Genomic DNA, 26,174 nt, shown 5'->3' with positions numbered 1-26,174 from the left:
ATCAAAATTTCAGAAAAATCTAAACAAATCTTATGATTAAGTTTTGAACTCTGCATCTAGTATCTGCGATATAGTATCTTTAGATTACAAAAATATTGATCATGTTTAAGAAAAAATAATGATTCTCATGTAGATGCAATAGAAATTATTATCCTGGACCTTTAATTTTAAGGGTGGTTTATGTTCTAAGCAAATTCCCGGTTTTTTCCCGGTTTTTCCCGGTTGTTTGCGATTCCCGGGTAATTCCCGGTTTTCCCGGAATTCCCGGTTGAGTGGCCACCCTGTGGATGTTCCTGATTTGAAAGCCGATAACCTCAAGATGTTTGTGACGTACGGCATGACAGTGCAGACTACCCAGTAGCAGCGAGACAAGTGGTTCACCTTTCGAATACCGTACTCGACAAGCTCCCAGCGCATCTCAAGCTGAACTGAAGGGTGTAAAATGGCAGTTCTTACTGATGGATCCCCAACTGTTCGGTGCATACATGGTGAATTCAGTATCAGCGGTGGCCGACATGATTCTAACGTTGGATTTGACTTCTGTGAAAGCTTCTAGCCCAAATATGGTGCAGGGATACCTCAACGTTCATTTCTCCTCATCGACAGCAAGTCAGCAGACAGTGAAGCCGACATCGGAGGAACCGAAATACGTTTTTTGTCAGAATACGACATTAGTTTGTGAAACATTTGAAATGGACTGCTGACGAGCTCGATGTCAAGGGATTCATTCAAGAGTGGCTCTGTTTGAACTGGACCGTCAACGTCAGCCGCAACGAGGATGACTCACATCACATAGCGATCGAGATAGCATAAAGTGAAGCTGATCGTCGTTATAAGTTGGATGAAGTTCGTACCGTTCAATCTTTGGCGTTGCTGAAGCAATCGATCCATCATAATGAGCTAACTGAGCGCTATCAACACCTCCAGAAATTACCAGTCAAGGATTGCGAATCGGTGACTCCTGGAATCCTGTCGCAGCAAGAACTCGACTTTGATAGGCGCTGTATGGACCGATTCAGCAAAGAATGCCAAAACGCAGCTTTCACGAAGACTACGGCAAGCTCAGCGTCCTGAGCATGAAGTGGTGTTCGCGCCCATCGGACGCTCCGGTGGAAAATGTGCCCCATATTCCCCTACGAGATTGATCAGCGTCACTCAAGTTTCCACAAACGTAAACACGGCGGCGACAGCGAGCCCAGTGCGGGACCACTCACCACCGACGATGATTGCGATGATGATTGGTGATGACAGCTGAGAGCGAGCGCGCGTCATCGCGGCGGCACCCAGTTAGACGTACGTGTGCAAGCCGCGCGTGTGTGACTCGTGAGTGACTTTCACCAGGCAGTGCACCCAGATGAGTAGAATATTCTGGAATGATTTATTCGTGAAAGTTGGAGAACATTCTAGATGCACGTTGAGGTGCTATATAAGGAGAGCACCAATCCCGACAGTCAAAATAGTCTGATTTGACCCAGCAAACGGTCAAGTAGTGATAAGTGTAATTCGAAGTGTACAAGCGTTCGCGTGGCTTCGACAACGCGAAGTAGAAGTGTATAAGCGTTTGCGTGGCTTCAACAACGCAAAGTTTGAAGTAGAATAAAGTGCTTTATTGTAAAGTACTTCCCGTGTGTTTTTCTTTCTGCGGAAGGAAAAATCCCCGTTTGAGGCACTGCGGAGCCCCAAACATTTTGGTCCTTCGAACCGGATCAACGGAGGATCCCTGTGTTCCGTGGCATCCCGAGGTCTTGCGAGACATTTTCCCGCCCGGAATACCGAAGGAGTCCAACGCTACCCGCTTGAGGCATTGTGGCGCCTCAACAAGTGGGGCGGGCTGAATCTCTGAGAATCAGCTTCACCTTGGTCCTTGATGAAGGGTCTAGTCACTAGACTCTAGTGGAAGGGTTCTGGCACCATTGGATTAAGAAGTATATGTCGATCATTGCCTTACGTTCGAGGTGAATTAAAGACCCCAGAGATTTGCAAGTGAGTGAGCCTGTGATGTTGTCGTGGATTAAACTACCAGGAATGGAGGGCAACGTGGATGCGTGTTATCAGTGATTGAAGGCCGGGAAAGACGAGTCCGACAGGTCTACATTAAGACACAGACAAACAGACGTAACACCTTGAACGATTTTCATGGAAATTCATCGCCCAGTTCACACTATCATCACCTGGTGGAAAAGTTGCACGAATCACTATGTTGTACAATATCGTCAACAGAAGGCGCTAGTGTGAAACGTCAAACGCATAGAAAAATGATGCGCGCGCCTCTGGTTGTGAAAGCCACAACTATGAAAATTTAAAATGATCGTTAAATGCGTGGTCGATGGAAATTTCGCAAGTGTTACGTCTGTTTGTCTGTGATTAAGACCTCTACAAGAAACCTGCGCAGACCAGCATCGATGATTGCGGCATTGGAGTTCTAAAACAGTTGCCAATGGGACTTAGAGACGGAGTCCTCTGACCAGCGTTACGGGTCGGGGGAAGTTGGGGATACTACGCCAATGTTCACCGATACTTAGAACGCTATGACAGATCAATGAGAGCTTAATTATCATGCAACGGTCTCAACTGATAATCCAATCTCAAATATTTTTTTGCAAGTCACAAAGAAGGTAGAGTTAAGTAAATCTACACTCAGATAGAATTGTAAAGCATTTATTCATCGAGATAATTGTTAGCTGGTTGAAACAGTATCAATATTGTATGAAGTCCCAAACCATTGCATTTCCTATGAACTAAACATTTAATTCAGAACTAAATTTCAACTGTCAGAAAAAATGAATGATGAATTCGTTATGTCTATTTTTGAGTGAGTGTAAGATCACGACGATCGAATTGCAATAGAGATCGGAACTCAGTTTGCAGCAAGAATTAGAAAATTGCCAAAGAGGTCACCGACTTATTCAAAGCCAGGAGACCAGCGAGCAGTTAAGACATAGCATTGTAATTTGATTACCACCCTACTACGAAAAGCAAACAGAACACCCTCCATGGTAGGTACTCGCAATCGCACCACGCAAATTAGAAAAGAATGGTACCACTATCACAGTCTCCATAAGAGAAAGCATAGAAAGATAAAAGGTCGTAAAAGCTCAAATGCACCCATTCCGAGCGAACGCACCGAGCCGAAGAGATTCTATCTCCGTATAGATGCAGGGTAGGGATCAATTTGACTCACGCACAAATGCGAACAAACCCGTCCCGATAGAATGCAAGGGCGACCGCACCCCCTTATTGAATGCATCGTTATGCAAGCCGACAGACTAGAAAAGAAATCCCCTATCCATGTATTTAGAACGTCATATCCGTCACAGCCAAGATAAACCAAGTAATAAAAACCAAAATTGATTGAAGCCACACACGAGACGCGTATGCACTTCAGCATACGCACCAATAAGCTAAGCAGTACAATTTGGAACAGGATAGGGAAACAAACGGGACCAGCCCAAATAAACTAAATAAAAATTCCTTATCCTTTTCACATTAGAAATAAATGATAGAATTAAGCGGGAGTTCATTACTCACAATCTGAAATGAAATCTCCCTAAGTTTTCAGGAATAAGCATAACTGTAGTGAAAATTCGGCTATATAAGCCACCCGTTTGGAAAATACAAGACACTTACGTCCTACATCTCTACCGGCGAGGTCATTTTGAAAGAATCCCTAGTTCCCGAGTAACTCGAACATCGTGCCGTTTCCTTCGATTGTGGATCACCCACCTAGTGGAGTGTCATTTCGACGAAACGAAACGCTATTCGTAAGGACAGTGTACCGGCCGCCCGAACCTTCCACCGTCAGGTACTAGGTAGTCTAGCCTGCCAGTCTGAAGGCGAGGACGGAGGGTGCGAGTCCTCTTCGGACCAACTCCTCAAGCAGAACAAATACCGTGTCGCTTCCTTCGATTGTGGATCACCCACCTAGTGGCGTGTCATTTCGACGAAACGAGACGTTACTCGTAAGGACACCGTGCCGATCCCCGGACCTTCCACCGTCAGGTACTAGATATTCTAGCCTGCCCGTCTGAAGGCGAGGTGAAAGGGACGAATCCTCTACAGACTAACTTTCCTAAGCGCAGTGAATACCGTGTCGTTCCCTTCGATTGCTGATCACCCACCTAGTGGCGTGTCATTTCGACGAAACGAGGCGTTATTCGTGAAGACACGCGCCTATCGCCTAACCTTCCACCGCCAGGTACTAGATAATCTAGCCTGCCAGTCTGAAGGCGAGAGCAAGGGCACAGGTCTTAGCGTTTACAACACCGCCGGTACGCAGTAAGTATTGTGACTGGACACGATTGGTCCCCGAGATCACCGCGCGAATCCCGCGGACTTTAAACGGTCGTGCGCCCGTTACATGGTGCCCCGAGTGAGGAATTCACAACAATCGCGCGGTCAGTCAGTTGTGAATACAGAGAGCGTGGTTGACGCCTTAAGATCAACCTAGCTAGTGAAGGTGAAAGTGGAAGGTCCGGGACGTTATTCCTAAGGACCGCAGAATCCACGCAGGTTAAAACGCGACCCCTGCGGAAGTGATCGGCAACCCAACGTTCGTTAGGAACAGGGAATCCACGCAGGTTAAAACGCGACCCCTGCGGAAAAATTGGGTTTACCTCAACGGTCGTTGGGACCACGACATCCACGCAGGTTAAAACGCGACCCCTGCGGAGGTAAGTAGCGCCACCCAACGTTCGTAAGGACCACGGAATCCACGCAGGTTAAAACGCGACCCCTGCGGAAGTGATCGGCAAACCAACGTTCGTAAGGACCACGGAATCCACGCAGGTTAAAACGCGACCCCTGCGGAAGTGATCGGCAAACCAACGTTCGTAAGGACCACGGAATCCACGCAGGTTAAAACGCGACCCCTGCGGAAGTGATCGGCAACCCAACGTTCGTTAGGAACAGGGAATCCACGCAGGTTAAAACGCGACCCCTGCGGAAGTGATCGGCAACCCAACGTTCGTTAGGAACAGGGAATCTACGCAGGTTAAAACGCGACCCCTGCGGAGGAAATCCAGGCGACCCAATCGCCATGAGGACAAAACTTGGATGGATAGTCTATGGCAGACTATCCGCTAACAACGAAGAGAATTACTCGATGATAGTCGAAGACAAGGTTCAAAAGGAGGACGCCCTTCGAAATATCATGGACAACTACTTTTCAGTAGAAGATTTCGGAGTGAAACATGTCGAAGTATTACCGCAGTCATCCGAAGAGAAAAGAGCAAACGAGATCATCAAAAAAACACTAAGATACAGCAACGGGAGATATGAAGTTGGGCTACTATGGAGACATGACAACCACGAGTTCCCACAAAGTTACAACGTAGCGAAAAATAGACTCGCCGAGCTAGAAAAAACTCTCGAGAAAGACCAACCTCTTAAAACATGGGCAAGAGAAACCTTTAAGGCCTACGTGGATAAGGGGTACGTAAGACAACTAAAGCCCAATGAGATACTGCAAGATACGAAACACTCATATTACCTGCCGCATTTTATAGTAGTGAACGAGAATAAACACCCGCCTAAGCCCAGGGTTGTTTTTGATGCGGCAGCAAAGATACAAGGACAATCATTGAACACAGCCCTGATATCTGGACCAGATTCGACTACGTCACTACTCGGAATACTGATCAGATTCCGCGAAGGAAGGTATGCAGTGTGCGGAGACATCAAAGAGATGTTCCACCAGATAAAAATACGTAAGGAGGACCAAAACGCGCAACGATTTCTATGGCGTGACTGTAACGCAAAACAGACTAACCCGGACGTATACGTCATGCAGGTAATGACGTTCGGGTCAACATGCTCACCATCGTGCGCACAAACGGTGAAAAACCACAACGCAGAACGACTGAAGTATAAGTACCCGTTAGCGCTGTCTCCAATCGTCAACCAACACTACGTTGACGACTACAACGACAGTTTTAACTCCATGGAAGACGCCAAGAACACCATTGAGCAAGTCATTAAGGCTCATGAAGAAGGGGGTTTCTACATCACGAAATTCTGCACCAACGACAAAACGTTGCTAAAATCAATACCGGAGGATCGTAGAGACGCCGAAATAAAAAAGTACCTCAACGACAAGGATGACGAAACTTCTAAGATCCTTGGAGTATATTGGAACACAAACAAGGATTCAATCGGTTACCAAGTGGACTTGCAAAAACTCCCAAAGGAAGTACTCTGTAAGATCAGACGCCCCAGTAAACGCGAAGTACTCTCTTTGGTCATGAGCGTCTTCGACCCACTGGGATTAATTTCTAATGTGACGATCCAAGGCAAAATCCTTATTCAAGAGCTACACAAAGAGACAAGCGATTGGGACACATCAATATCGGAGAGAGCGCAGAAAATATGGGACTCATGGCTAGAAAAGGTACATAGTGCAAGAAATATACGAATTCCACGATGGATAATGGCAGAAACTGGAACGCATATTGAATTGCACACCTTCGTCGACGCATCCGATAAGGCCTTTGCGGCCGTCGTCTACTGCAGAACTAACACGAAAGGTATACCATGTATAAGAATCATTACAGCTAAATCCAGAGTAGCTCCCATCAAGCCGTTATCGATTCCACGATTGGAACTTCAAGCCGCCTTGCTGGGAGTAAGACTAACAGATACGGTCAAAAAGGAAACACGACTGAAGGTTATAAAATCCACGTTTTGGTCAGACTCCAAAACAGTATTGTCGTGGATCAATTCAGAACATCGTAAATATAAACCATTTGTCGCGCACCGTATTGGCGAAATACTGGACTCAACTACAATGGACCAATGGAGATGGGTACCAACAACGGAGAATCCCGCTGACGAAGGCACCAAACCTGGTCATACAAAATCTATCTGGGTCTCAGGACCTCAATTCCTAATGCTGCCTAGCGAAAGCTGGCCTAAAACAGAAATTACAGAAACAACGGTAGAAGCAAACTTCGTAGGTGTGCATGATGCCAAGGAGGATTATATAAACGAAAACCATTTTTCCAACTGGTGGAAACTAGTGTTCCGCCTTTGCATGATATTCAAGATTATCGAATTTGGACTCAAACGCTCCAAGTTTAGCAGGGCTTTCACTATGAAGGACAGAGAAAGAGCTGAAAACGTACTTTATCGAAAGGCTCAAAACGATTCTTTTCCCGACGAAGTTAGAGATCTAAAGGAAAATAAGGAACTGTCGACTATCGGTCCTCTGTCGAGTCTCACACCTATCTTAGACGAAAACGGAGTTATGCGTTTTCGCAGCAGGTTGGAATATGCCCAAAAACTAGCCAAAGCAGCCAGAGTACCGATAATATTACCGAAACATCATCATATAACGCACCTTATAATACAATGGTATCATGAGATGTTCAACCATCAGGCAGATAAGGCAGTACTAGCGGCTCTACAGCAAAAGTTTTTCATCGTTAGACTAAACTCTACTTTCCAGTACGTCAAATCACGTTGCCAACACTGCATGAATTTAAAGGTCAACCCGAGACCCCCAATGATGGCCGCCCTACCAGCTTGCCGAACAGATACGAATGTCTATCCATTTACGCATACTGGAGTAGATTACTTCGGGCCCTTTGAAGTAGCTGTCAATCGGTCTAGAGACAAGCGATGGGGCGCAATCTTCACCTGCATGACGACCAGGGCAGTACACATCGAGCTAGCAGCGAAACTGAATACAGACGCCTTTCTCCTTTGCCTCGCGAACTTCCAAAATCGTCGAGGCAAGGTATCCCACCTGTACAGTGATAACGGAACAAATTTCGTAGGGGCGGAGAGAGAACTACGAAACCTCGTAGACCAAATAAACGCAAGGATGGAAGCGGGACAAGCTATAAAACTGGAGCTGACATGGCATTTCAACCCTCCGAAGGCACCACATTTTGGCGGGGCATGGGAAAGGCTGATAAGGATAATAAAGAACAGCCTAATGGAGATGATAGGCGCACGCAAGGACCACGCAGCACCAAATGTCGAGATACTGCGAGGCGCGCTAATTCAAGCTGAATATTTTCTAAATTCGCGCCCATTAACTCACATACCTTTAGACAGCGCCGAAGATGAGGTTCTTACTCCATTCCACATATTGATAGGAAGAGCAGGTTCCTACTCTATGCCATTCATGTTCGACAGTCACAAACTCGAACATAAGCACTGGCGATTAGCGCAATATTACGGAAAATACTTCTGGGACAGGTGGAGAAAGGAGTATCTTCCACTCATAGCCCAAAGACCAAAATGGCAAACAAAAGCCGAGCCGATAAAAATTAACGACATTGTTGTTATAGTCGACGCGGAAGCCAACAGAAACCAATGGCTCAAGGGACGCGTCATAGAGGTCAAGGAGTCCAGGGACAAACAAGTGCGATCACTGAGGATAAAGACAGCCAACGGAATTTTTCATAGACCCGCAACGAGCGTCGCAGTACTCGACGTATACCATGAAGATAGAAATGAAGAACACGGTGGAGAAAACGGTATGGAAAAAGATGATCAACAAGAATCCTGTATGCTGACAAATGAATATGGCTTATCAGAAACCACCGAAGTACACGACGAAGATACATCGGAAGATGACGATGACATTGAAATTTCAATCGACGAAGATATTAGAGTGATGGCACTAGCAATCGAAAGGAATATATCGGAAGACAGCGAATCCAGCTCATCAGCGGTAGCCGAGACGGAAAACAACGAGATCGACGCAACAACAACAGTGGCAACGCCAATCGACAACAACGAGCCCAGAAAAATAACAGTAGCAGCGACGAAGAATAACAAAATAGATGCAACAACGGCAACTGCGATGGAGATCAATGATATTACCACAGCAGTAGCTGTAATGGAACCATGTCGGTACGTTAGCCCAACCGTGCAAGTAAAAGCCTCCAAGAGTTTTACAAGCCCAGCGACAAGGCGCAAGGGAAAATCCAGAAAGAGAATTGCGCCATGCACATGGGCCTCTAGCGGATTAACAGCATCTACGAAATACGTCAAGGTATCGACGGATAAGGACATGAAAAGAGTTCTGACAGAGAATAAATCCCATAGCCAAACACGCAAACTCATAGAAATTAACATGTGGACCGTGGCTGTAACGATGCTTCTACTATGTATCGGACAAGTCTTCGGCAGCGAATTAAAGGGCTTAATAGCCTACGATTGCGCGAATAATGACTTAAATATAACCAGTTACTCACTAGTAGATGTAGCGTCTTGCGTCCCTCCATCAAAAAACATCACCACTACCGAAACTCGAATTCAGGTCCTTCAGAGAAGCCCGAAGGTGCTGCTAAAGGTACACCAATGTAAAGTGATTATAAAACGCTCAATTAGACATTGCGGCGCGTTTTCACATACATCAGATTACCAATACGGATATGCGTACATCGTAAAGGAATTTACACCCGACGAATGTAGGCTAGCACAATTATTAGGATCGGTAGCCTTAGCGGAGGGACATAAAATAAGAGAGCTTCGAAGAAACAGTACAACGAGAGGAGAAACTCTAATCGTCGGAAGCCTCAAAGGAACCTCCTGCAACGGAGGTGTCTACAGAACGGCTGATTACACTTGGGAAGGAGCGCTTGTATTTTATGAGTATGAAATCAGCATGTATGATTACATCGCAACAGCGGACATCGAGAACGACCAAGTCATATTAAGGAACGGAATTATATGCACCTACTCGACGGGATGGTGCTTAGATTCAGAATTTGGCTACATGACATGGGAAGTCAACCTCAGAAGACAATGCGAAGAAACAGAATTCGAAGTCATTTATCAAGGAACGGTAAACAAAACCTTCGATCATGACGACATAAAGCTACGATCGAAAGCTATATACACACTGATATCTGATACGCACATGTTTTCAATAAGAGCAAGAGAAAAGACACAAATATGTGGTTTCGACGGATATATAACCGACCACCCCAGAATATTCATCTTGGAATCTAACGGATACAAGTCACCATTTACACACCAAGTAAGTCATGCAAAAAATCACGATCTTTTCACATATTTTAACTCAAAAATCACGCTGGTAGAGAACTACCTGGGACAAAAGTTAAACGAAGTTTACACGTGTGTAATGACGGAAATGTGCAAGATAGATAAAGCACTAATGGAAACCAAACTCACACTTGCTCGCGTGAATCCTAGCGAATTCGTCTCGAACATTGTCAAACGTCCTGGATATACAGCAATCGTGGCAGCCGAGGTACTCTACATCATCGAATGCAAACCAGTCTACGTTACGTACGAAAGCAAGGAGGATTGCTATCAAGAGATACCGGTAAAATATAATAATCATTCGATGTTCATGGCTCCGGTTACCCGTATATTGCAATTGAGAGGAACAGAAATAGACTGTACACCACTGCTCCCGGCTAAATTCACCATAGGAGGACGATGGTTTACGACGGATCAAAGACTAAGGGAAACAACGCCGCCAATAAGATTGACCACAGACGTAATAACAAGTTGGACATATACATCGCTCCCAAGCTTAATGCAAAGCGGCGTATACGATGCAGACAGCCTTGAAAAGATGAAGAATATGGTGTATGAGCAAGGAGACAGGAAAATCGCATCTTCGGTACTACATAAAGCAATGTCCGGACGGCACCCTAACCTACAAGGATTCTCATTCGACGCTCTGATATCCGAGAAAATCATCGACAATGCATTCAACAAATATTGGTCCAAACTCATCTCATGGTCGACCTGGCTAGGAAACGTAACGTCAACAGCAATAGGAATCTACATGCTGGCCCGTCTAGTAAAATTCACCATCGATACCTTGATACACGGAAGGATTCTCTACGATATCTATGGCCTTGGATGGCAGCTGTTAGCATCCTTTTGGGATTCTTTAACGAACCTACTAACGCATCGAAATGTGATGAAGCAGTACCAGGAAAAGGACGAAGCCGCAGAACGCATTACCCTTGGTACGCACTCGAACGATGGGCAAGAAATACATCTAGAAGGCGATTCACACCACCGATTCGCAGGCTGCATTCACCCCAGGCCAAACAATGTTGTAGGTCATAGAGTTTAAAACGTCAATATAGGCAAATTAATTCATACATTTTACTAATCAACTTCCTACTAATTAAGATTGAAAGAGTCAACGAAACTAAACAAAAAACAAAAACTAATAAAATATAAGGCATCGTGTTAAAAAAAAAAAAAAAGAGTGAAAATATTCATGCAACATATTTGATCTACACAATATATTCTAGATAAAACCATGTATTCTCAACCCGGACATAAATACTTACAAAAACTTACGACAATTATCGCAATATATTAAATAACATAAAATTTATAATGTGACATAATCGTCGCGACCACTTATTTTGTAAAACTAGATTTTACGAAGGGCGGTGTAAGATCACGACGATCGAATTGCAATAGAGATCGGAACTCAGTTTGCAGCAAGAATTAGAAAATTGCCAAAGAGGTCACCGACTTATTCAAAGCCAGGAGACCAGCGAGCAGTTAAGACATAGCATTGTAATTTGATTACCACCCTACTACGAAAAGCAAACAGAACACCCTCCATGGTAGGTACTCGCAATCGCACCACGCAAATTAGAAAAGAATGGTACCACTATCACAGTCTCCATAAGAGAAAGCATAGAAAGATAAAAGGTCGTAAAAGCTCAAATGCACCCATTCCGAGCGAACGCACCGAGCCGAAGAGATTCTATCTCCGTATAGATGCAGGGTAGGGATCAATTTGACTCACGCACAAATGCGAACAAACCCGTCCCGATAGAATGCAAGGGCGACCGCACCCCCTTATTGAATGCATCGTTATGCAAGCCGACAGACTAGAAAAGAAATCCCCTATCCATGTATTTAGAACGTCATATCCGTCACAGCCAAGATAAACCAAGTAATAAAAACCAAAATTGATTGAAGCCACACACGAGACGCGTATGCACTTCAGCATACGCACCAATAAGCTAAGCAGTACAATTTGGAACAGGATAGGGAAACAAACGGGACCAGCCCAAATAAACTAAATAAAAATTCCTTATCCTTTTCACATTAGAAATAAATGATAGAATTAAGCGGGAGTTCATTACTCACAATCTGAAATGAAATCTCCCTAAGTTTTCAGGAATAAGCATAACTGTAGTGAAAATTCGGCTATATAAGCCACCCGTTTGGAAAATACAAGACACTTACGTCCTACATCTCTACCGGCGAGGTCATTTTGAAAGAATCCCTAGTTCCCGAGTAACTCGAACATCGTGCCGTTTCCTTCGATTGTGGATCACCCACCTAGTGGAGTGTCATTTCGACGAAACGAAACGCTATTCGTAAGGACAGTGTACCGGCCGCCCGAACCTTCCACCGTCAGGTACTAGGTAGTCTAGCCTGCCAGTCTGAAGGCGAGGACGGAGGGTGCGAGTCCTCTTCGGACCAACTCCTCAAGCAGAACAAATACCGTGTCGCTTCCTTCGATTGTGGATCACCCACCTAGTGGCGTGTCATTTCGACGAAACGAGACGTTACTCGTAAGGACACCGTGCCGATCCCCGGACCTTCCACCGTCAGGTACTAGATATTCTAGCCTGCCCGTCTGAAGGCGAGGTGAAAGGGACGAATCCTCTACAGACTAACTTTCCTAAGCGCAGTGAATACCGTGTCGTTCCCTTCGATTGCTGATCACCCACCTAGTGGCGTGTCATTTCGACGAAACGAGGCGTTATTCGTGAAGACACGCGCCTATCGCCTAACCTTCCACCGCCAGGTACTAGATAATCTAGCCTGCCAGTCTGAAGGCGAGAGCAAGGGCACAGGTCTTAGCGTTTACAACACCGCCGGTACGCAGTAAGTATTGTGACTGGACACGATTGGTCCCCGAGATCACCGCGCGAATCCCGCGGACTTTAAACGGTCGTGCGCCCGTTACAGTGAGTGTAATAAGTCTTGTACCATTTAATTCGGCCCTCTTTTGCTTATCCTTTGACAGATACGCGTATTTCGACTACCACTTGTAATCTTTCTCAGTAATCCGTTAGGTCTCTTTAGTTATTAACATGGTTATTACTTTTCTTATAAACTGGAAGCATTATTGATTGCTTCCGAATCCCAGGAAAATGTCGCTGCTCAAACGATTTGTTGAAATTTTGGCACATATGCAGAAAAATAGCATTGCAACAAGACGGCAGAGATTTGACCAGGTCCAGGTGAATACGAATTTTCCGCGCGAAAGCGAAGGTGAAATCGAAAAAGAATCCATATCAACGATATCCGATGGAACTGCATTCAGTTGTACCACACATGTCCTTCAGTAGCAAAATCCCATACTGGTAAGCCTTCAATCGCCACCCATATTCACACCATAACACTTCCATACGAGATGATCATATTGCATTGCAGGTTGCACGTATCATACCTCGAAACATTGACACTGCAAACAACTCGAATCGTTAATGCATACATTTGTCTTCACGCACAACTTATGATGAATGAAAAAGACCATGAAGGTTCTGGTCCTAGAGAAATTTGATCAAGAAAAACAACACTGCTTCGGCAAACATTTTAATATCTGAATATTTTAGTTTAGTTGGTTCGTGCAACCAAAAATACATCACCCTTATCCATACCCCTCCCCTGCACCAATGAATGTTTGTCTCGTATCTCGGTGCATTCCTTACACCACCCGAGGCACATTACAGACAGGTCCGATCTCCGATCCCCGGTACCGGTCGATCTTGAAACCAATTTCGAGCGATTGCGATCGACTCGACACGTTCGTTCGTGAGTTGAAGTTCAAGTTGAAGATAAACTTCTATCGCGACACGGAGTCGCGTCACCCCGCGCAACGACTAGGTACTACCTAATCCTAATGCATAAGGTTGAACGAGTTGCGAGATACTTCTTGCCTTACAAGTTACAAGTCAAGATCCCTTTCGTTGATCAATGAATCACACGCCACACACGCCTGCGCTATCCACACTCGGTCGGCGTTTGTCGTTGATCACCACTGGGGTAGAGGTGGACAAGTGCAAAAAAAATGTTAGAAGAGGTTTTCGTTCTGCTTGGTTTGTTGGTGCGACGACGTCGTGTAGGTCGGTTAGATCATTTGCAGCACACCACAACGTTTGGCTGTTTTTACTATCGTCGTCTAGCCTAGAGGTACCTAATACTACGAGCTAGGGTACATAATTACTAAAAATGCATGCTTATACGGTTTGGCGGTGAGTGAGTACTTAAGGCAATTACCATTGCACCGGACTTACGGTGACCGGTCCGGTATGCCTTCGGAAGAAATGATCGTTCAAGTTCAAGTTCAAACAAGGCCGTCGGATTTTACTAGGTATGCATGGGTCAATAATTCTTCGGCGATCAGCGATTCCAACAACAACCGCGACGAATCAACAACATCATGCGAATATGCAGTTTAACTAGTGGATATGAGAGATGGCAACGATAGTGAGGAAAGAAACTCTGTTTTTTCCTGAAAGAGAAATTCATATGATCATGGTGAGATTGCAAAATTTGGCCCCAGCAACCCATCCCGAAGCTTAAAGAAGACCCAAGAAGACGCCAATGTTTTTATGTTATTCCCTCTTGGCCTGGTTTATCCTGACTACAAAAGAAGAGGGCCTGTTCCAGAAAAGAGAATACTTCAAAGAACCTGTGTGCTTCAATCTTGGGGCAGTCATAAAAATGAGCTAGTCAGCATGACCTATAAAAATTGAGGCAAGAGATATGTGCTCTGTGCCTTGTATGTATTGTTCTTGGACTTACGTGATTGATTGAAGGTTCAATTTCAAGCTATGATTCTTACATTCTTACTCATATTAATACGAAGCGTATCTGCTACGAGATTCCACAAAACCTGTGACAAGCTCCCCCTTGGGGGCATTCACAAACACTCAAGCTCCTAATCGCTGCCTGACGCAATGTTTAGAAGAGATGTCGAATTTTGAGCATTTGGTGCATCCAATTGGAAATCATTGGAGATATACCATGAACCCATGCTGCTTCCAATATGGCATCGAAAGGCACATTGGCAAAGGCACCCTCGATATCTAAGAAAGCACCCAAGCAGGATTGCTTTCGAGCAAATGCCTTGTCGATATCGTAAACAACCTTATATAAAAGAGTCACAGACACAGTGGACTTACAAGATTGGTAGGCATGTTGGTTGACATCATGAAGAGGCACGTTGGCCAGATGAACATCACGGATATGATGATCGACAATGCGTTCTAAGCATATCAGAAGAAAAGAGGTTAAACTGATGGGTCTAAAACTCTTTGGTCCTTTATACGACGCACGACCCACTTTCAATATACCCTGTAGCACAATCGCAGACAATTTTTTTTTCAAAACATGTTTGAAATAATCAAATCCTTTCTGAAGCAAAACAGAATAAATCCCATCTGCTCCAGGAGATTTGAAAGGAGCAAAGCTATTAAGTTCTCATTCAATCGATTCTATAGTTACAATACTCCGCGCTGAAGCCAGATAATCAGAAGGCCGGCCCAGAGGCACGATAATCATAACTGCAAGAAAATACATCAGGTCCATCCGAAGATGTAATATCCACACATCCGGAGAAGTGTGTGCTGAATAAGCATTCGTAAACTTCCTCATCAGATGAAGTGTAATCGCCATTTAGCAAACGAAGTTTGTTCACATGGAAATCCTCAGATTTCGCAAAGATTTTATTTAACCGACTGACTTCACTAAAACTGGAAACATTTGTACAAAGCTTTTTTCCAGCCGGATCGTTTAGCACACCGGAGAGCTTTTTTGTAGGCCTTGCGAGCCAACTTGAAAGCCTTCAAACCAGCCGAACGTCGTCTGTTCCAACTCTTTCTACATTGTTTTCTGAGCTTGACCAGATCAGAGTTCCATCAAGGGGTTCCTTTTGTGGTCTTCACAGACCGTGGAGGATACGCTTCTTCAAAAGCATCCATGATGAAGATCGTTGTAGTATCAACGGCCGGCATCATCTAAATCACTTGGAGAGCCAATGAGTGTCCATGAAATTTGACCGCAACCAGATCAGTAAAGAGATCCGGGTTGGTTGCTCGGTAATTCCTGAAACGCAAAGTTTGCGAAGTAGCATTTACATGTTCAACAAAGATTTAGCGATGGTCAGATAAAGATTCTTTATCTGACACATGCCAATTGGTCAGCTAGTGACTAATTCTACTAGAGCAAAGTGTTATGTCTAACACTTCCTCTCTAGCAGATACCATGAAGGTTGAGCGGTTGCCTATGTTGAGAAATCCATGATCTGCGCTACATTTTTTTCATCCAGTTCATTTATTTGGGGCTCAATCGCGTATAACGCTTTGCGGAGCCGAAGTTCTTTTTTTGAACTTAATAGTAAACATTATACAGGGTAATAACTTTTTCATGATATCTGTTAGTAATGGGTGGAAGCCAGGGTACTCGTGGCAGCTCGAGGTTAGAAGGTCACATTTTGAGGGATGGACAGGGTAAGGATTGGATCAAAGGTTTCACTGCAGCTCATCCGGGGGAGAGTCGCCTCTTGCTAGCGTATTCGGTGCCTTGTGGTGTTGTTGGATCTGCACTACTTAAGTACTCCATAAAACTGAAGCCTCTCAAGATAATGTCTTAGCTGCTTCAGATGATATGGTAAGCATTAGTATCACTGCCAACAATTAGCGGATAACCTTTTGAAGTGCAGGATGCGATAACTCCGCAGGGAATGATTCATCATGCGGTAAATAAATCGAACAATGGACGTATTTTCTGTTGATGTTTTCGGATACTTAATTGTGACAGCACAAACATCTCTGGTGGTTAATTCAGAGACTAGTGTAGCAACGATTGTGTTGTTGACAAGCACACAGGCTCGAGGCATGACACGCGAGTTTGCCATTTGAACGTAGCAAATTGAACGTAGCAAAAAAACGGGTTCACAAGCTTTCCTAGATAGAAATTCCCCTTGCGAAAGTAAAGTTCTTGGACTAATGTCACTTGGGCTGTACCATTTTGCATAAGTCTGAAAGATTGATCGTTGCTGTTCTTTTATGCTGATGATTGATCTGAGCTATCCTAGTCGTAGCCACTTCCCAAATAAGACAAGATTAAACTCTTAACAATCACAGCACAAAAAAGAACAGCAACAAATTTCAAGTTATGATCATTGAAATATGCAGATTTTTTGAGCTGTGCGATGATGATTGAGTAGTAGTTCACTACGTTCTACATCATATCTCAAATATGATATCTGTAACATTATAGTTCACTACGTTCTACATCATATCTGTATTCTACAACTTTTTTACTTTGTCAGCTTAAATCAGTAATTTAGAACTACCCGCAAATTGTGACGAAAACCTCTGATTGATCCCGCGCTTCACCGACCTTGAAATGTTATTGCACCAGGAGGCAAAATCCACATTAAACCAGTCTCTTTCAGCGACTGACATCGTACCACGGTCAGCAGCGATAATCCACGATTTATTCTAAGACAATCCATAGCAGCTCGTTCGTCGCTTCTTTCACCTCACCACACACGCAACAACACTTCCCGGTCCAATACCTTACCATCCTCCGTTTTCCTCCATTTTTTTTTCATTTATATTGCTAAATACATCCACGAAACAATTGCCGAATTGATAACTAGCCGGTCGATGTCTGCGCAGGTAGGTATGTGAATTGCTCAATCCACTATTAACCGGTTGCTTTGCTCAAGCGAGCGGATTATGAATGGTGATTCTGAGCGCCACAGAACGACACAGCCAAATAGGTCCTGGCTTCATTACCCAGTTTTCAATGTGTAATCATAGAATGACCACATCAACATCGTAACAATTTTCATTTGTTAGTTCTAGTAACTTCTTACTTATACATTATACCTCGTTTCTAAGCAAGCAATCTGATTGTGAAAACTAAAACATGACATCATCATCATTAACCATTTTGTACGTTCCTAGGTGAATAACCCAAATGTGCATAGTCAATACCAAATCAACTGCAATTTGACACCTTCAACCGGTGGTGCAGCATTGCGGGTGTTTATAAATTCGGCAGATGTTCGAGGAAGTGGCCCGGGCTATCGTGTGAGCAAGCGATGCAAGAGGTAATGGATATCGATTACTGTATTTAGAACGTAATGCATATTGGGTTTGATGTTGGAAGTGGTCATGGTAGGAAGGAGCAGATGCAGATCGGAATTATAATCTTTGCGTTACCATGAGTTGTAACGATCAGCAGGGTAATATATGTCTTCAATTTGACTGATAAACCCAGACTTCGAAGCAAAAACATGAATAACGGGTAATTCTCGCTGAAACCTTTTTTTTTTTTTTTTAAACCTAGTGGAAGTGGACCCTGCGGGGACCACTATAGTATAATTTGAGCCAGATTTAAAATCATTATTTTATGAGAAATACCTATAGGTTATTTGTGTATGATTTTTGGGTCGACCTTCATTTGAAGTTGAAAAAGTTCTGGCGATTATTTTGTTTTGGATTGAGCCGCTATTTTGAATTTATCATTGCATCGTGCTTTTCGCAAAATTTGCAAACTTCGATTTCTTGGAATCTGAACTCTTTAAGCTGAAAGGCTCATCTTTCATGCCCATATACGGTAGCTCCTTTGTTTTGGTACGGCAACAGTCAGAAAAGTTAGCTTCAGTGGTCCATTGGTATGCCACCTTCGGAAGTGCTTGTACGGATTGAAACAGAGCTCGCGACCATACCTCAACAAACAAAACTAGCTGCATAACAGCATATGAAGCAAACGCTTTTGGAAGAAAGTGCTCTTAAGCTCTTATACAGCAAACATGTTAGTTGGGACAGGCTTTCGACGGCTCAATTTTTGTCATTTATCGTCACTGTGATGCTTTTAGTATAAAAATGTATCAATGATGATCTCGATCTTTCCAAGCCATAGCAGAACCTCAATTGTGTTACCTTTATGTTTTTTTTCTGCAACGTAAGTAGGCTGTCGACAAAAATAAACTTATTGATATGTGATGGCTGCGGCAATTTGTATAGAATAATGAATGAATGATCATTATGGTCCATTTGAGTGATCTCCAGAGAAACCCAAATTGTGTTATTGCAACATAAATAGACATTTAGCAGTTGACATGTAACATGCTAAAAGGGCTAAGTAAATTTGAGTTCTAGTCCAACTCCAACTTGAGCCCTTTTACATCGATTTAGGCCCAAAAGGAACTATGGAACCCCAAATGGGTTTCTGGAGTAGGTAAGGAAGCGTAATGTGATGGGCCCTTATCACATGTCAGGCTAGATTTGTTGTTTTGTGATTAAAGAAGTGATCATAGGTTAATTCCGTACTTTAGAAAATAAAGTTATACTGAGAATTCCTCCAGGAATTTCACCAAATATTTCTCCAGAAGTTTGCTCGGGAATTTTCGTTGGATTGAAACCGGGAATCCCTCCTAGAGAGATTCATCGATAAATCATCCAAAATCTCCGCGGAGAATTCCTCCAAGAGTTTACCGGAGAAGCTATTGAAGAAATTGTAGGTCGATCTCCTTCGGAATTGCTGGAAAATTAATGGAAAAAATCCAGGAGGAACTCTTGAAGAAATTTCCGGACGATCGCCCGAAGAAATTTACTGAGAGAAACTGAAATTGAAAGATTTTTTTAAGATCTACTGAAGACATTTTTGCTAGAGAAATTCTTGGTAGAAACCTGAGAAAATTGTACAGTAGAGATAATTTCCGGTGGAGCTCTAAGAGGAATTAATGGTTTAATGCCTCGTGAAACTTCTACAGGACTTCCCGGTGAAGCTCCTTGAAGATTTTCTGTAGGAAATCTTAGAGGGTTGAAAATCCTAGAAAAAAGGGATTGCATGTGGAGCATCCATGGAAACTCGTGCTGGGACTTCTGGAAGATTTTTAGTGGAACTTTTGAGGATTTCCCGGTGAAATTCCTCGGGGTCTACCTACTGTAAATTCTAGAGGAATTGCCGACGGAACTCCCTACAATTGTACCCCTGAAGCAGCTCTTGGAAGAAGTCCCAGTGAATCTCCCAGGAAGAGCAATATTCTGTGCAATTTCTATTGGGAGGAATTCCACGGAGTCATGTCAGTCGATCCTGAGCGACCATTTCAAAAATATCTGAAACTTTGCACAGTTTTTCAATTTCATATAAATCGCCATTTTTTGATATTAAACCTTCATATTCACTCACGACTAACTTTTCAAAAGGGTGTATGCGAAAATAGTTCTAAAATATTCTAAAAGCTGTACAGCAAAAACGGATTGTTCGATTGTTATAAATTTTTCAGCAAAGTTAGATAACTAAATGATGATTCCTTAGAAAATATACACTGTAAAAAATTTCTTTTTCTACTTTGAAAAAATATGATATTTGTCACAAAAACTCAAATATCTCAAAACCCTATCTTTTTACCAACTTAAATTTTTTAGGGGAAATGGCCCATTATATCAGCTATCTACCATAAAATTTTGGTGATGGTAAACTGATAAACAAAAAAGTTATGACATTTCAAACATTTCACAATTTTTACATTTAGTAACACAAAAAAAAAATTTTTCTGTGTAAATTATTTCGAGAATTATATTTTGATGCTGATTTTATTGTAAAGGCTACCGCCTGAATTAAACAAGTTGTTTTCATGATACTTTAGTTTGATTATTCGTAATTACTATAGTATCTATTTGAAACTTAGACGCGATCCAGTGTTGTAATCAAAAATATTGAGATTGTCATACTTTTTATTGTACGTGACTGGTGAAAAAATCCCTTGATAGTGTTGAAAAGCTGTTGATTATAAGAAAAATGGAATTGAATTTATTTTTAAGACAAAAGCTGTATAATAAAAGTTTTTTTATACGCGTATACGTCTAGTTTATCCGCAAAAAAATCCCTCTTACACACTTATTTCTGAATTGCCTGTTCGGTACTTTTTTGACGAGATTATAACAGCAGTACGATCTCGGTAGTTTCGGTAATCGATTTTACTGAGGCTCAGTAAAACAACTGTCAAAATCGTATGGAAAAGGAAAACAATGCATTTTTGCTGAACGAGTTCGGTGCTCAGCAGTTTTAATCTCGTCAAAAAATTACCGAACTCGGTACACGGCGTGTGTATGGGAAAGGTTTATAACAAAAAATTGGGCATCGCCAAATTTTTCGCTATTCAAAAATAGAGACTTCCAGCTTTCATTTGCACGGTCCCTCAAAAAAATCCACCGAGGGATCTCGAACAACTTTTTCAGAATACTGTTTTTCCCCATACAAAATGAACGGTTCCAAATTAATCCCTATTTCCACTTAACAAACATACCCAATTTTTGTATGAAAAAGTTCCCCCGATGGAATATTTCGATGTTGGGCTTGAATGAAAGCTAGTAGCGTCAACTTTCACGTAACGTAAAAATTAGCGATGCCTATTTTTTTGTAATAAATTTCTTATACCAGACACACCGTGCGGTAATCAAAATTAAGTGTGTAGAGAACAGACTTTATGATCGGAAGAATGCGAGTAATTTCAACAACAACAAATGCATAAGAGGTACATACCACAGACAAACAGACGAAACGCCTAGAACAATTTTAGTGAAAATTCATCGCCCAGTTCACACTATCACCACCTGGTGGAAATGTTTCACGAAACACTGCGTTGTGCAATATCGTCATCAGAAGGCGCTAGTGTGAAACGTCAAACGCAAAGAAAAACGATGGGCGCTCTTCTTGTTATGAAAGCCCCAACCAAGATTCAAAATGATCGTTGAAGGCGTGGTCAATGAAAATTTCGCCAGTGTTACGTTTGTTTGTCTGTATACATACCTGACAATGCTCACGAAAAAAACAAAAAAATACTACCGCTATGAATATTAAAAATTGTATAGTATTTTTTTTTCTTCAGCCACCAACACCAAACAAGTAAGTTAAAATTAATAAGTGATTTTGTTTATTATAATCTAACGAACAAGATGAACAGTCGCTTTCTCAAAGGTCTTCAACTCAACGCTCTCTTGTAGACCGTTTGATGAAAAAAAATGTTCAAAAGAGTTACGAAATCTCACCGAAAGCACCATAGATAAACTGAAAGAGACTGGTTATGCCCAAATGTCCACATTGTGTACAAAATTACGCATTTGCACGTCCTGCCGTCTAGAATTTGACAAACGAGCCATCTGTATATCATCGGTAAAGCAGGGCGCAGGAAGTTCGAAAACGACAACAACTGAGAAATTGCCATCAGCGACATCTGTTTAAACAATTTAATTACGCCCCTTTTCAAAAATGCCCTGTAATATTCTTCAACATCTATACCCATTTCAATATTTTTAACGTTGCAAAACACGCTTTCAACATTCATCTTGAAGAAGAGGGAAAACACTTGTCCTCAAATGTAACAGCAAATTAATGAATAAACGACTAATGCGCGGAGGGCGTGATAAAATCGGAACATTACGGTACATAGTATATTATATTATATGTATATATAATATATAATAAAAACAACTTGTTTTACTCACGCAAGGCCATTAACAATAAAATCAGCATCAAACTTCAATTTCCGGCCGAAATAATTTACACTAAAAAAAATTATTACTAAATGTGAAAATTGTGAAATGTTTGAATTGTCATAACTTTTTTGTTTATTTTCATGGTAGATTGCTAATACAATGGACCGTTTTCTCTAAAAAATTACGTTGGTAAAAAGATAGGGTTTTGAGATATTTGAGTTTTTGTGACAAAAATGATATTTTTTAATGTTAAAAAAGATTTTTTTCACAGTGTATATTTTCTTAGGAATCGCCATTTAGTTATCTAACTTTGCTGAACAATAAAATCAGCATCAAATCGCGATTCCCGGCCGAAATAATTTACACAGAAAAAAATATTTACCAAATGTGAAAATTGTGAAATTTTTGAAATGTTATAACTTTTTTGTTTATTAGTTTACCATCACCAAATTTTTATGGTAGATTGCTAATACAATGGACCGTTTTCCCTAAAAAATTCAAGTTGGTAAAAAGATAGGGTTTTGAGATATTTGAGTTTTTGTGACAAAAATGATGTTTTTCAATGATAAAATAGATTTTTTTTCACAGTGTATATTTTCTTAGAAATCACCATTTAGCTATCTAACTTTGCTGAAAAATTCATAACAATCGAACAATCCGTTTTTGCTGTGCATATTTTTGAATATTTTTGAACCATTTTCACATACACCCTTTTGAAAAGTTAGTCGTGGCTCTAAATAAAAATTTGATATCGAAAAATGGCGATTTAGATGGAACTGAAAAACTGTGCAAAGTTTCAGTTCAATAGAAAATCATGAATTAAAAATTTTCCTTAATTTTGATGCTGTTGCTTGGAATCGCTCTTGGAACTCCTAAGTGAAACTTTTAAAAAAGTTTCCGGTGGAACTCCTACACTAATTTCCGGTAGATCTCCTAGAGAAATTCCAGGTACTTCTGCGGGAATTAACGGTGCAACTCGGGTGGAACTTCTAATGAAATTGTCGTTGCCATTCTAGAAAGAAAATGCGGATGAACTGCAAAGGGAATTTACGGTGGAACTCTTAGAGGAATTCTCGGTAGAATATTGTAACAGATAAATACATTGGAATCTTATAAATACCAGGGGGCCAGCAAAAGACAAAATCCCCGTAGCTCACAACAAAAACACGTTCAAAATTGTTTGTGCTGAAAACTGATGCGTTACACAATTTCTTACTGATTTATTTGCTATCTTCGCGTTGTCGTGTAATTTCGAACGATTGCACGCCAAAATTTTCGTAACCTTTTGCTAGTTTTACACGTTTTACTTAAGTAATAACTTATGGTAATGACTAATTCGCAGATGTCGTGCACTTCCCAGATCTGTCAGAGTGCCCAAAAGTGTCAATTTCCCAAACATGTCAAATTCATGTGGGCTACGGCACATCTATTCGTGGTTGACGTCCGCGCTACCCCGCTGATAAACTTCTAGACGATGGAACTTCTAGAGGAATTTTCAATGGTACCCTTAGAGGAGTTTCCGGAGGAACTGCTACAAGAATTTCTGGTGAAATATGCGAAAGAATTCCCGCTAAAACTGCGAGAAGAACTCCCAGTAGAATTCCCATTCCTGGCGGAACTTTTTAATTGGAATTTCCTAAGAGACTCCGGTAAAAATGTCTCTATTGTGGTGGTTTATCACAGAGTTATAACCTGTTTCAATTTTGAAATCCCCAGGTTTTTTTAGGAATCTCTCGAATACTATCGTACACTTGGAACTGATAATTTTATGCTATTTTGCCGTATTTCTACAGAATGACATATGTTACATTGACAATTTTGGCCCCTTTTTAATTATCATTCACCCATTATCTATAATCAAAGTCCGCGTGAATACCTTACCAACGATTTTTGAACGATTACTTGTTTGGTTGCAAAGTTATAGCTTGCCAACGTTGGGGTCTCTTAAGCGCCATTTTTGAGTTGAAGCAGGCTCCCGCTGGCCCCAGTAGCCAAGGGTTTCTCCTATGGTTTTCAAAACTAGGCATGTGTCCATTTAATTTGAGCCAAAGAGATCCAAAATCGGACAAGCCGCTGATTTTTGTGAGCTGTCCAAAATTTGGGGTCAAAAACGACCCCAGAGTCTTATTTGTAACTTTCTTTTTAGGAACTATGGGAGGTTAATGTCAAAAACTTTGATCCGAAAGACATCAACATTTTTTTTTATAAATTGAATTTCAAATATTTGTATTTATTCAGTTGTAATTGTATTTTTTATTGAACATAAATACGTAAACCTGTAGGCAGTACTCTTTTTTCAGGTCAAGGAAGTTTAACGTTAGCCTATAGTAACAAACTTTTAATTAGGTCAAGGAAGCATAAATTTTAATTGTAATTGTTTTATTTATTCATAACGATAACCTATTGGATGTAACATATTTAAGGTCAAGGAATTGCAGTTTGGATATTAAAACATAGTGACAGAGTACCTTTGCATATTTGCTTAGAAACTTACCCATCCGGTGAAAACTCCAGATTGTACGCCCCTCCGTACTCGCAGCTGTTACATGCATTCGGAGGATCGTTCCAGCTTTTCTTCGGCTCCAGTGAGTAGTAGATGGCCCGGTGCACCGCATCGGCATCGCCGAACCGCACCGGGAAGCCACTTTCTCGTCGCCGCAGCCACGAGTGCAGTGTCATTTCTGCTTATTGTTGTTGACTGTTTACGGGCGGCGAGCTTGCTGTTTACACGCGAAAATGCACTCGCGAAACCACACAACGCGACTACCGGGGAGAAAGTCCTCCGGAGCACCGATGCTTACAACTACCTACTGCGGTAGCGGTACAACACAAACACCCGACTCCTGCGGAGTGCTGAGACGACGGTGAGCTGAGAAGCGCACTCAAGCGAGCAACCACAAAGTGCAGATGTCGTGCACTTCCCAGATCTGTCAGAGTGCCCAAAAGTGTCAATTTCCCAAACATGTCAAATTCATGTGGGCTACGGCACATCTATTCGTGGTTGACGTCCGCGCTACCCCGCTGATAAATACGTAATGCCCCACGTTGGGCGCCAATGTAACGGAAAACAAGTTTTGCGGAACACTACAAATGCATTGTGCTCACGATGGGTACCACAATGTAGACAACTGCTAACATAACCCTACAAATGCGCATTTTATTTTCCGCATCGAGCCCCACATTTTGAAACTAGTGGGATACGAAAAGTAAAATGGGACATTATAAATGCACTAACCACAAACATGCAACACATAACATATATTGTGCCCAGTCATCCATATGGATAACGAAGTCCGAATCCAGGATGACGAGGTTTCATTATTGTTCTTGATCCATCAGTCAATCCTGTGATCGTATTTCTTCTGGCGGATTGCCTTGTTGTTTGCAACATAGCTTGTGTTTGGTCTAGGAATTTCTAATTCTAACAACTTCTAGAAGAATTCCCATTGAAACTCGTACAGGAATTCCCACTGGAATTCACACAAATTCATGGTGGTCCTGATAGAATTCCTGATCTCCGTTTATAGGATGCCTTCCAAAAATTACGTAACGCTCTAGGGTGAGGGGGAGTACAGGCGAGTGTTACAGCCCATGCAAAAAATTAGAATTTTCATACAAAAACATACAGCACGGAGAAGGGAGTGCAGGGTCATAAAATTAAGATTTAAGTTTTACGTA

At 42.1% G+C, this 26,174-nt stretch overlaps 1 protein-coding gene across 1 annotated transcript in view; it reads right to left on the bottom strand.

The window, feature by feature from the left end:
- LOC109422027 (DDB1- and CUL4-associated factor 10 homolog) overlaps nt 1–25,523 on the bottom strand; it is a 99,038-nt gene extending 73,515 nt beyond the window's left edge. Inside the window, exon 1 of the mRNA XM_029855901.2 lies at nt 24,991–25,523. Within this exon, the coding sequence (XP_029711761.1) occupies nt 24,991–25,175 (185 nt within the window). The 5' untranslated portion in view covers nt 25,176–25,523. The remainder of the gene's footprint in view (nt 1–24,990) is intronic.
- Between the last annotated feature and the right edge of the window lie 651 nt (nt 25,524–26,174).

This window comes from Aedes albopictus, chromosome 1 (genome assembly GCF_035046485.1).
Source record: "Aedes albopictus strain Foshan chromosome 1, AalbF5, whole genome shotgun sequence".
Classification (NCBI taxonomy): domain Eukaryota; kingdom Metazoa; phylum Arthropoda; class Insecta; order Diptera; family Culicidae; genus Aedes; species Aedes albopictus.
Note: the sequence above shows the minus strand (reverse complement) of the source record. Positions and strands in the feature narration are given on the sequence as shown.